This window comes from Zingiber officinale, chromosome 3B (assembly GCF_018446385.1).
Source record: "Zingiber officinale cultivar Zhangliang chromosome 3B, Zo_v1.1, whole genome shotgun sequence".
Lineage (NCBI taxonomy): Eukaryota > Viridiplantae > Streptophyta > Magnoliopsida > Zingiberales > Zingiberaceae > Zingiber > Zingiber officinale.
In genome coordinates this window covers 123,532,755-123,545,085 of record NC_055991.1, presented here as the reverse complement: position 1 = coordinate 123,545,085, position 12,331 = coordinate 123,532,755, and the positions used below count along the sequence as shown (strand labels likewise).

Here is a 12,331-nt window from a genome sequence, read left to right as displayed (position 1 = left end):
ACGTTCACACTGTCCTCTACTCTTTAACTTCCTCCTCTCGGATCGACCATCAGGCCGCTCGGCCAGAGCATTCGTCTCTGGTTCGGCATAGGTGGGCGTCCGTCCGGGAAGGTTGAGGGTCGTCCGTCCGTTCGGCTCATATCGCTTGAGACCCTGGTCAAGCAGGCAAACGGCTTGGCCTTCAGTCGTGCGTTGTATCGCGGCCTGGCGGATTATCCGCTCTGCCATATGGAAATATGGGCTCCCGGTCAGATGGTTGTCCCTTCGGATAGGAGTCATTGCCTGGTGATCGGCATGTCCTGCCTGCTCTTCGAGTCCATGGGGTTGACCCCCCTTTGACTGTTAACCTCTACGTGTCGTTGACCTTGTCCTCACGCGGACCCCCCAGCTTTATCACCGGATCAATAGCCTTTATCATTGAGGACCTCAGGTGCGACGTAGTTAGGAGTTCCACATGTAGTATGCAATAATCCATCCTCCCGTATTTGTGGGGCAAATGCACTTAAACCAAAGTCAGAAACTTTAAGTACACCGAAAGAATCTAAAATCAAGTTCTCTGGCTTTAGGTCTCTGTGGTATACACCTCTACTATGACAGTAGTCCACGGCATTGATTAGTTGCTGAAAGTATCTCCTTGCTTCGTCTTCTTTTAATTTTCCATGGTTGACTATTTTGTCAAAAAGCTCGCCTCCATCAACTAATTCAAGAACAATGTATATCTTTGTCTTGCTAGCTATAACCTCATGAATTTGGACAACATTTGGATGCTTAATCAACTTCATGGTAGATGTCTCTCTTTTTATCTGCTCGACCGTCTTGTGGCGGAGGACATGCTGCTTGTCGAGGATCTTGATGGCGACGTTGTCGCCGGTCTGCACGTTGCGGGCGTACTTGACCTTGGCAAAGCTTCCCTCGCCGAGGGTCCGCCCGAGCTCGTACTTCCCCACCCTCGTCCGCGTCGCTATCCCTCCTCCTCCTCCTCCTCCTCCTCCGACGCCGCAGCCTCCGTTGCTCATCTTTCTTCCTTCTCTAGTAAGCCTCCCTTACCCTTCATTTCGTCGTTCCGTTAGATTTTTCGTCAGCTGTTCTTTTCATCTTGTCCTCATCCTTCCCCGCTTGCTCTCTTGTTTCCTTTCCGCCTTGCATTTCTTCCTTACTTTCAACCATGGCTAGTACTTCCCAACCGACCACCGGCGCTCCTGGTCTTTGGTACACGACCATGGAGAGTCGGTTTGACGAGGAGGATGCCCTGCGTCTCGCTCGGACGTATGAACTCCCTGCTAACCACAATATAGTATTAGCCACCCCCACCGACCGGCCCCATGAACCGCCGTCCGGCACCGTTCTCTTTTTCCGAGACCAATTTTTGGCCGGGCTGCGATTTCCTCCGCACCGATTCTTCTTACAAGTGTGCAACTATTTTCGCATCCCGCTCGGCCAACTAGTTCCGAATTCCATTAGGCTACTGAGCGGGGTGATAATTCTTTTTAAACTGAACAACATCCCCTTGGACCCCAAAGTTTTCTACTACTTCTACTATCCGAAACAATCCGAGTGGGGCACTTTCATTTTCCAATCTAGGATATGTTTTGTTCTTTTCGATAATATGCCGAGCTCCAACAAGCACTGGAAAGAACATTTCTTCTACTTGCGTTTTCCCGAGCTGCCGGCTTTCCGGACCAAGTGGCAGACAGCGGTGCCGACCCAACCGGAGCTTGGCAAATTTAAGAGCGATCCAGCCTATCTTCATGCAGCCAACCGGCTGGTCGGCCAACGATACAACATCGATAAACTGCTCCTTCCCGGAGTGCTATATATATTCGGCTTGTCTCCTGTCCACGCCGACCTGCCCTACAGCATGAGTAAGCCTTCTTCTCTTCCTTTTTCCTTAGTTCTAACTGATTTATTCTTCGTTTCTGCAGCTGAAGTCATGTGGCGCGCCAAGGCTATCGAGCGGCTTAAGTTGAGAGCTGCTGAGATTGAGGCAGCGAAGAATAAGGAGGTCGCCGAACGGGGATTGATCTTGGCGGGCTCGGCACCTGAAGGGGATGAAGGGGATGAGGGGACTCAGATTGCCCCTGAAGCCCTAACTGCTTCTGCCTCTCTCAACGAGGCTGAGGGCAATATCGCATCCTCTGCTCAAGCCGAGGTAGAGGGCCGCTCGGCAGATGAGGCTCCTCTAGCGACTCGGAAACGCAGACGGCAAGAGCAGGCCTCTCAGCCAACCCCATCCGATGAACAGCGTTCCGAGCGAGGTGATGATGCTCCCTTGATCTCTGGCGCGGTTTCCACGGAGAGCACCCATACGCCGCTCGACTCCCCCCGGGCTGCCTCCGAGGTGCCGCCTACTAGTCCTCCTCGGACCCTGCGTCGCCTAAAACGATTGGGTGACCGTCCTTCCACAATCGGTGAGCTGTCTGGCACAGCCACTGCGCCACAAGATGATCCGAGCGGACCGCGGTTGATAAAAACTGTTCTGCGATTTCCGTCGGAGGAATATTTATTGGCTGCCGACCGGCCAACGGTTCCCGAACAGCAAATCACTCTTACAGGCCCTCTGGCCCAAGCCTGGGAGGACGCTCGGCTTCGCATCGCTCTTATGACCCCCCAGCCAACTAGGAGACAGTAATTTGCAGCAGGCGACTGGAGTATATCCTTTGCCTTGCTAGTTACTTTGATTTAACTTCTAACTAGATCATATCCATTTGTAGAACTGGGTGGAGCATATTGCTATCAGCAACCGCCTAGCCGAGCTGGAGGACGAGCTGAAAGAGCTCAAAGCTTCGGGGGAAAGCAGAGGACAGTCCACGGCCGCTCTGGAGAAGGCCAAGAAGCTACTGGAAGCCGAACGGAATAAGTCCTCCGACTTGTCGGGTGAAGTGGCTCGACTTGAGGCTTTGGTCAAGCAGCGGGACAAGGAGATAAAGACTGCAACCACTCGGAAGCGCAAGGCTATCGACGACATGGACTTGATGAAGGTGGAAAATCGGGGGCTAGAACAGCGAGTGAAGGACTTGGACGCCCTATTGACCACCGAACGGGAGGGCCGCTCGGCTAACCAGACTAAATCAGAAGGAGCTTTGAAAGATCTTCAGGCTACCCTTGACGCTTCCAGAGCCACTCTTAAAGAATATCAAGATGGGGAGCTCGGTCGATTGGAGGAAGTGCGCAAAGCTTTCGTTCGCTCGGACCAATTTGGCGAAAGTTCAGCGACAAGCTGTCCTTAACTTTTGAAGAGGCTATCAAGGTGGCGATCGATTATCTGAAGACTAAGGGCCACCTACCAGCCGAGCTGTCTGTCCCCCCCGAAGATTTGGCGGTCATGATGGGCTCTATCCCCGACTCCCTTTTTAATTTTGATAATTGTGAATGAGGGGTTTAGGAAATTTCTTTCAAGTATCTTGCTATTTTTTGTATGCCTGTCGTTCGGGGCGAACACTGTTATCACTTTTGTTCATCCGCTATTCGGTGTAAATGAGTTGCTTTTTTGTTATTTGTTTGTTCGACCAGCGTCCAATCCTTAACTTTTGTTTCGGTCCAAATTTTCTCGCACTAAGTACACTTTGTGAAGGAGCCGCTCGGCCTTCCAATATATTTATTCTTGCCTTAGCGGCTGGCCCAATCAGAGGTCGGCCTTTACAACTGAGCATGACCTCGCAGAAAGTTATCCGTCCGGAGGCTTTATAGACTCCGGTTGCTCACCTTTTAATGTCGATTTTTACCGTCAGCGCCTGACGGTCTTCCGCTCGGAGGGTTTATAGACGTCGGCTCATCTCTCGATTTTTAACGTCGGAGCTCGACGGTCTTCCGCTCGGAGGGTTTATAGACGCCGGCTCGTCTCTCGATTTTTAACGTCGGAGCTCGACGGTCTTCCGCTCGGAGGGTTTATAGACGCCAGCTCGTCTCTCGATTTTTAACGTCGGAGCTCGACGGTCTTCCGCTCGGAGGGTTTATAGACGCCGGCTCGTCTCTCGATTTTTAACGTCGGAGCTCGACGGTCTTCCGCTCGGAGGGTTTATAGACGCCGGCTCGTCTCTCGATTTTTAACGTCGAAGCTCAACGGTCTTCCACTCGGAGGGTTTATAGACGCCGGCTCGTCTCTCGATTTTTAACGTCGGAGCTCGACGGTCTTCCACTCGGAGGGTTTATAGGCGCCTCTCTCGATTTTAACGTCGGAGCTCGGCGGTCTTCCGCCGGAGGGTTTATAGACGCCGGCTCGTCTCGATTTTTAACACCGGAGCTCGGCGGTCTTCCACTCGGAGAGTTTATAGGCGTCGGCTCGTCTCGATTTTTAATGTCGGAGCTCGGCGGTCTTCCGCCGGAGGGTTTATAGGCCGGCTCGCCTCTCGATTTTTAACGTCGGAGCTCGGCGGTCTTCCGCTTCGGAGGGTTTATAGACGCCGGCTCGTCTCGATTTTTAACATCCGGAGCTCGACGGTCTTCCGCTAGGAGGGTTTATAGACGCTCGTCTCTCGATTTTAACGTCGGAGCTCGGCGGTCTTCCTTCGGAGGGTTTATAGGCGCCGACTCATCGTCGATATTTAACGTCGGAGCTCGACGGTCTTCCGCTCGGACGATTTATAGGCGTCGGCTCGTCTCTCGATTTTTAACGTCGGAGCTCGACGGTCTTCCGCTCGGAGGGTTTATAGACGCCGGCTCGTCTCTCGATTTTTAACGTCGGAGCTCGACGGTCTTCCGCTCGGAGGGTTTATAGACGCCGGCTCGTCTCTCGATTTTTAACGTCGGAGCTCGACGGTCTTCCGCTCGGAGGGTTTATAGACGCCGGCTCGTCTCTCGATTTTTAACGTCGGAGCTCGACGGTCTTCCGCTCGGAGGGTTTATAGACGTCGGCTCGTCTCTCGATTTTTAACGTCGGAGCTCGACGGTCTTCCGCTCGTAGGGTTTATAGACGCCGGCTCGTCTCTCGATTTTTAACGTCGGAGCTCGACGACCATTAAGGCTAATTTTGACACTGCCGTTCGGCGAAGCTATTTGTCATCCTTTAATTATTTCTGCTTCCTGCATTACAAGGACATAGACGGCCAAAACATATATAAAATTACATTAGCGCACCTCTCACCCAGCTCGGTACGGCTGGAGATGATTCGCGCTCCATGGTCGATCTAGCTGCCGCCCGTCTTCATCCTCCAAATAATAAGCACCTGAACGAAGCTTCTCGATGATTTTGAAGGGGCCTGCCCAAGGAGCTTCTAGCTTGCCGACGTCGCCGACCGAATTTACTTTCTTCCAGACAAGGTCGCCGACCTGGAATGATCTGTGGATTACGCGCCGGTTGTAGTTTTGCTTCATCCGTTGTCGGTACGCCATCAGCCGGACGGACGCCTTGGCTCGCTCCTCATCAACCAAATCCAGCTCCATGTTCCTCCGCTCGGCGTTGCCATCATCATAATTCTGGATCCGGACGGACTTGACGCCAACTTCGACAGGAATCACCGCTTCGCCGCCGTACACCAGATGGAAAGGCGTGACACCCGTTCCTTCCTTTGGGGTCGTTCGGATGGCCCATAGGACGCCTGACACTTCATCCACCCAACTTCCTCCCAAATGGTCGAGCCGAGCATGCAAAATGCGAAGAATTTCTTGATTGACTACTTCGGCTTGACCATTGCTTTGGGGGTACGCCACGGACGTGAAGTGTTGCTCGATGCCATAGCTTTTGCACCAATCTTCGAGCAACTTTCCCGCGAACTGCCGCCCGTTATCGGAAACAAGTCGACGGGGGATGCCGAACTTGCAGATAATATGTTGCCAGATAAACTTCTTGACCATCTGCTCGGTGATCTTGGCTAGCGGCTCGGCCTCCACCCACTTAGAAAAATAGTCGACCGCCACCAGTAGAAATTTCCGCTGCCCGGTCGCCATAGGAAACGGACCCACAATATCTATTCCCCATTGGTCGAACGGACAGGACACAGTAGCTGCTTTCATTTCCTCCGCCGGTCGATGTGAGAAACTATGATACTTTTGGCAAGAAAGGCACGTCGCAACGGTCAGAGCGGTGTCTGCTTGTAGGGTTGGCCAGAAGTATCCGGCCAGCAGTACCATTTTGGCCAGCGATCGTCCGCCCGGATGACCTCCGCACGATCCTTGATGCACTTCTTGGAGGATGTAAGCTGCGTCTTCCGAGCTCACGCATTTCAAAAGCGGGCGGGAGAAAGCCTTCTTGTATAGTTGATCTCCAATGAGGGTGAACCGGCCGGCTCTCCTCCTTAACAGCTGGGCTTCATCCCGATCGGTCGGTATAGCGCCCGAGCGGAGAAACTCCATGATGGGTGTCCTCCAGTCGCTCGAAAACGTGAGGCCCTCCATCCGGTCGACATGTGCCACCAGAGATACTTGTTCAATTGGCTGTTGGATGACGACCGGCTTTATTGAACTTGCTAGTTTGGCCAACTCATCTACCGCCTGATTTTCCGCTCGAGGTATCTTCTGGATAATGACCTCTCTGAAATTGGCCTTGAGTTTTTCGAAGGCTTCCGCATAGAGTTTGAGCCGAGCGTTGTTAATTTCAAAAGTACCTGAGAGTTGCTGAGCGGCCAACTGAGAGTCTGAATGCAGCGTCACCCGTCCGGCTCCCACATGCCGGGCGGCCTGTAAACCGGCTATAAGGGCTTCATACTCTGCTTCGTTATTTGTAGCTCTATAATCCAGCCAGACAGACAAGTGCATCTTTTCTTCTTGAGGAGAGAGTAATAATACGCCAATCCCGCTTCCGAGCCGAGTGGACGATCCGTCCACGAATATTTTCCACATGGCTTCGGGTTCTGGCCTTTGTACTTCGGTGACAAAATCCGCCAAGGACTGCGCCTTTATCGCCGAACGGGGCTGGTATTGAATGTCAAATTCGCCCAACTCTGTTGTCCATTTGATGAGCCATCCGGACGCTTCTGGGTTCAACAACACTCTTCCCAATGGGATGTTCGTCCGGACAATGATAGTATGGGCCAAGAAATAGGGACGGAGGCGCCGAGCGGCGAGGACCAAAGCGAAAGTCAGCTTCTCGAGCCCAGTGTAGCGAGATTCAGCCTCCTTTAAAATATGACTTAGAAAATATACAGGTTCTTCTCCGCTCGCCCTCACTAGTGCCGAGCCGACTGCTTGTTCAGTTGAAGATAAATAGATACAAAGTGGTTCACCCACAGCTGGCTTGGCTAGCACGAGTAGAGAATTCAGATATGCCTTCAGTTCTTCGAACGCCCGATCGCATTCTTCGTCCCAGTGAAATTTAGTGGCTTTGCGCAATATTTTGGAAAATGGGAGACTCCGATCGGCGGTCTTTGAGATGAATCTGGACAACGTTGTTATCCGACCGGTCAAGCGCTGCACCTCCCTCAGATTTCTTGGAGGCGGCATATCTTGTAGAGCTTTCACCTTGCTGGGATTTGCTTCGATACCCCGCTCGGTCACTATGTAACCCAAGAAACGCCCTCCTTTTGCTCCGAACAGACACTTCTGGGGATTTAGTTTAACTCCATACCTCCTCAGCGTTCGGAAAGTCTCCTCCATATCTTTAAAGAGATCGGCCGCTCGGACGGACTTGATGAGAATGTTGTCCACGTATACTTCCAGATTTCGCCCGATCTGCTCTTTGAACACTTTGTTCATCAAGCGCTGATAAGTGGCTCCCGCGTTCTTCAGTCCGAACGACATCACATTATAGCAATAGGTGCCGTCGGCTGTAACGAAGCTGACTTTTTCTTGATCTTCTCGGGCGAGCGGCACTTGATGATAGCCTTGATAAGCGTCGAGCATGCATATCAACTCGCAGCCGGCCGTGGAGTCCACCAGTTGATCGATCCGAGGCAGGGGATAAAAATCCTTTGGGCACGCCTTGTTAAGGTCCCGGAAATCGATGCACACTCTCCACTTGTTGCCCGGCTTGGAGACTAGCACCACGTTCGCCAACCAGCTCGGGAACTGGACCTCGCGTATGTGGTCGGGCCCTAGGAGTTTCTCGACCTCCGCTCGGATGATGGCATTTTGTTCGGCGCTGAAGTCCCTCTTTCTCTGCTTCACCGGCCGAGTGTCCGGTCGGACATGGAGCTCGTGCTACGCTATACTCGGTGAAATTCCGGGCAACTCATGCGTCGACCAGACGAAGACATCATGGTTTCTCTGGAGGCATTGGATCACTTCCTCCTTCTGGCTCGCCTCCATATCGTACGCAATAAATGTCGTGGCCTTCGATCGGGTCGGGTGAATCTGCACTTCCTCTTTTTCTTCATAAATCAAAGAGGGTGGCTTTTCAGTGATAGTGTTCACCTCGATCCGGGGCGTTTTCCGAGCGGCATTGGCTTCTGCTCGGACCATCTCGACGTAGCATCGCCGAGCTGCTAGTTGATCTCCTCGTACTTCTCCCACTTTGTCCTCGACGGGAAACTTGATCTTCTGGTGGAAAGTGGAGACGACCGCTCGGAATTCACTGAGAGCTGGTCGCCCTAATATGACGTTGTATACCGACGGAGAGTCCACCATCACGAAGTTTGCTGTCCGCGTCCTCCTGAGTGACTCCTCTCCCAGCAAGATAGCCAGTCGGATTTGTCCGACCGGCTGAACTTCGTTGCCCGTAAATCCGTAGAGGGGGGTCGTCATGGGCAGCAGCTCGGCTCGATCAATTTGTAGTTGGTCGAAGGCCTTTTTGAATATGATATTGATCGAGCTTCCTGTGTCAATAAAAATGCGGTGAATAGTGTAATTGGCTATTACCGCTTTGATGAGAAGAGCGTCATCGTGGGGCACTTCAACTCCTTCCAAGTCCCTGGGCCCAAAACTGATTTCGGGTCTGCTCGCCCGTTCCTGGCTGCAGCCGACCGCATGGATCTGGAGCTGCCGGACGCTCGCCTTTCTTGCTCGGTTAGAATCGCCTCCGGTCGGCCCCCCAGCTATAATGTTGATTTCTCCTCGGGAAGTGTTGTTCTTATTTTCTTCTTCCCGAGCGGACGGTCTAGGCCGCTCCCTAGATATTCGAGGATTGTCTTCACGCCTAGGAGTATGCTGTCGTTCGGGAGTTTGTCTTTGTCGGCGATCAGATATAGTCCGATCGGCTCCGTGAGTTCTTTGTCGCTTGTCAGACGATGGTGATCGGCGGCCGCCACTTCGGGGAATGGGGTGGGTGATTAGAGGAAGACTCCGACAATCTCAGGTGTTATGTGTGTCTGTCCGGTGGAAAGAACAGAACATAGGGGTTCATACCTTCCTCTTTGGTTTGGGTCGCTCGGCAGATACCTCTTGTACATGGGATCTAGCCTGAGGGGAGCGGATTGCTTCGGCCCTAGGTCCTCTAGGCGGCTGATGAGCAGTGTTCGGCTTCCGTTCGGCCTGGGGAGCCTGCTCGGATTGATTTTCCTTTCTTCGGGCCGCTTGGGCTTCCTCCACGTTGATGTATTCGTTGGCCCGATGCAGCATATGGTCGTAGTCTCGGGGCGGCTTCCTAACTAGCGATCGGAAGAAATCCCCGTCCACGAGGCCTTGTGTGAAGGCATTCATCATAGTCTCCGAGGTGGCCGTAGGGATATCCATGGCCACCCTATTGAACCGCTGAATATAGGCTCGGAGCGATTCACGGGCTTCTTGCTTGATGGCAAACAGACTGACACTAGTCTTCTGATAGCGCCGACTGCTTGCAAAGTGGTGGAGGAAAGCCGTTCGGAAGTCTTTGAAACTTGAGATAGATCCGTCCGGCAATCTCCGAAACCACCGTTGGGTCGATCCCGAGAGGGTGGTAAGAAAAACCCGACACTTCACTCCATCTGTATATTGGTGAAGAGTAGCCGTGTTATCGGACTTGCCCAAATGAGCATCCGGGTCGGTGGTTCCATTGTATTCACCGATCGCCGGGGGCACATAGTGCTTTGGCAGAGGGTCTTGTAGAATAGCCTCTGAGAATTGACGGTTGATCCGTTCGGGCGAGGCGTCTACTCGGGGGGCTTTGCCTTTTCTACTGTCTCGTCTTGGTACTTCATCTGAAGATGATCCTCGATCACGATTAACTGCTGCGGCCTCAGGAGTGCGGAATAGAGCCCGATGGAATGGAACTGTGGCTGGTGGTGCTTCCGCTCGGTCACCAGATGCTGATGTTGCCTGCTGCTCAGGCCGCTCGACTTGTGCCTTCTGTTTTTGTTCCATAAGCTTAGCGGCCCTCGACTCGATCAGAGCGTCGAGTTCCTCCGTGGAAAGCGTCACCGTGTGATGTCGTCCAGCTTCGTCCATTGCTTCCGATCGGATGCAGGAGCGTTCCCACAGACGGTGCCAAATTGATCCTGTCCGAAAGCTGAATCAACGGACGCTGGGCACGTGGCGCTCTCTGGTTGTTGACGTAGATCTTCGACCGCTTGTGTAAACTTCCGAGAGTAGAGGACAGTGTGAACGTCATCTCAGTAACCCCTGTTGCTGACAACAGGCATGTTCGAAGACCAGACCATACTCAGTATGGTGCGATCGAATGTTCTGCTCTCCCATCAAGGAGACGCTCAGACTGTAGCGGTATGGAGTCAGACATGCTCTTCTGACAAGCCCATGCTGCGGTATGGGATATGACACATGTGCACCTCGGTTTGTGTGCACCAAGTTCTCGTGGCTCTATATAAAGGCCATTAGACTTCACCGGAGGTATGCAATCAAGGATCCCTGGAGCCACTTTCTTACTGTTCATCTTTCTGACTTGAGCGTCGGAGGATCGCCGCCGGGAACCCTTTCCCGGGCCGACTTTTTTGCAGGTTCACCGGAAGTTTACACAAGCGGTCGAAGATCTACATCAGCAACCGGAGAGCGTCACGTGCCCAGCGTCCGTTGATTCAGCTTTTGGACAGGATCATCTAAGTTGTGCATGACTTCTCGTTGTCTTATATCTAAGTTTGTGTTTGCATCTCTGGCTGTAAAGAGCCTATGTATAGTATAACAAAAATTAAAGATATTGTTTCCTTAAGAGGCTATATGAGCTATTTCCTCAGGGTAATTGGTTTTATAAGCTTCTCATGCTGCACGGGCAACATCTTCTAAGTAATTTTTGCCTACTCGTGTCATGGCTTCCCCAGATTCTATGTTATATCGCACACTTCATGAGCACCTTAATTTATTTATTTAATTTTATATTTTATATTTTATTTATTTTTTTAAGTTTTAAATTATGGCAATCAGATTTTGTCCTTATGATTTAGAGGCTGGTTATAATATTAAGAGTAAAAAAATATTTAAAACGGAACTTTTTTTTGAGGTGCTCATGGAATGTGCATACTCTATATATATAGTGTGCATGTAGTGTAATATCAATTTTTTTAAGCTCCCGGTTACGTTATCACGCACACACTCAAAACAATTTTTAGATTTGAAATTTTTTTACGTTTATATATATATATATATATATATATTATCCGATATATATTCTGATCTATCTTATTTAAAAATATTTTATAAATTAATTGTTATTATATTTATCGTGGTTGGTGCAACTGTCCTTGACTGTACGGAGTTAGGCAGCCAACCCCTGCGCCGTCAGACTAAATTGATAATTGTTCCGGTCAAACTAAGTTTTGAATCAAAGTTCTCTAAATTAATTAATGGACCAATAAAGTTGCATGTTAGATCAAAAACTGACCTGATCATCCAATTGAAACACTTCGTCATCTTGACTGCATCTCGCGTGTGTCCCACATTCTTACAAAAGAATGAATTAAGAAATCAAAATTAGTACGATAATTCCTTAATTTTTTATCATAATTTAATTTTATAAATTTATGATATGAAAATCAACTCGACTCTATAAGAGAAATGATTTATTTACCAGACGCTCGGCTACCAACCTACTCAATCAGAAAGTTGTAAAATAAACATATAAATAAATTTGCATCTATGTTTTGTGAAATCTTTAACTCTCCCACAAAAAAATATTGTTATAAATTTTAAGATGACATTGTAGGCTCGTTCCAACTCGAAGACTCTTCAAAAGCAACAAGTGGACGCCTACAATGTAGAAATGTGGAGATTCATGAGCATGACAGCTGAATACAAAACCCATTCAAAGTCTCAAGAGCCTGCTCAAGAGAGGTGGGATTTGACATTTGCATTCATCTGAGCCGCCTTTTGGTCTCCCAACAACCCACTGCTCCTATCAGACGGTGAAAAGTCAACGAGTCAATAATGTAGCTTCCAACAACTAAAGTCATAGAAATCTAAGTGGAAGAATTTCTCATTTTTAGAAATACGTGTGTATCTAAAATTAATCTCTTATTTTATTATATAAAATCTGTCTTTTTTTAATCAACTCCCATGAAGACTTAAAATGTTAGTACAACATGAGGATTTTTTAAGAGCC

General features: G+C 50.2%; 1 protein-coding gene across 1 annotated transcript; it reads right to left on the bottom strand.

Annotated features, from left to right (window-relative positions):
* Nucleotides 1-401: 401 nt before the first annotated feature.
* On the bottom strand, nucleotides 402-1,025 carry LOC121968577 (CBL-interacting protein kinase 9-like). The gene has a single exon (XM_042518895.1). The coding sequence runs from the start codon at nucleotides 1,014-1,016 to the stop codon at nucleotides 402-404; it is 615 nt and encodes a 204-aa protein (XP_042374829.1). The 5' UTR covers nucleotides 1,017-1,025.
* Between the last annotated feature and the right edge of the window lie 11,306 nt (nucleotides 1,026-12,331).

Coding starts and splice junctions, on each gene's coding strand:
- LOC121968577 (XM_042518895.1), bottom strand. CDS start 1,016: ATGAGCAACGGAGGCTGCGGCGTCGGAGGAGGAGGAGGAGGAGGAGGA.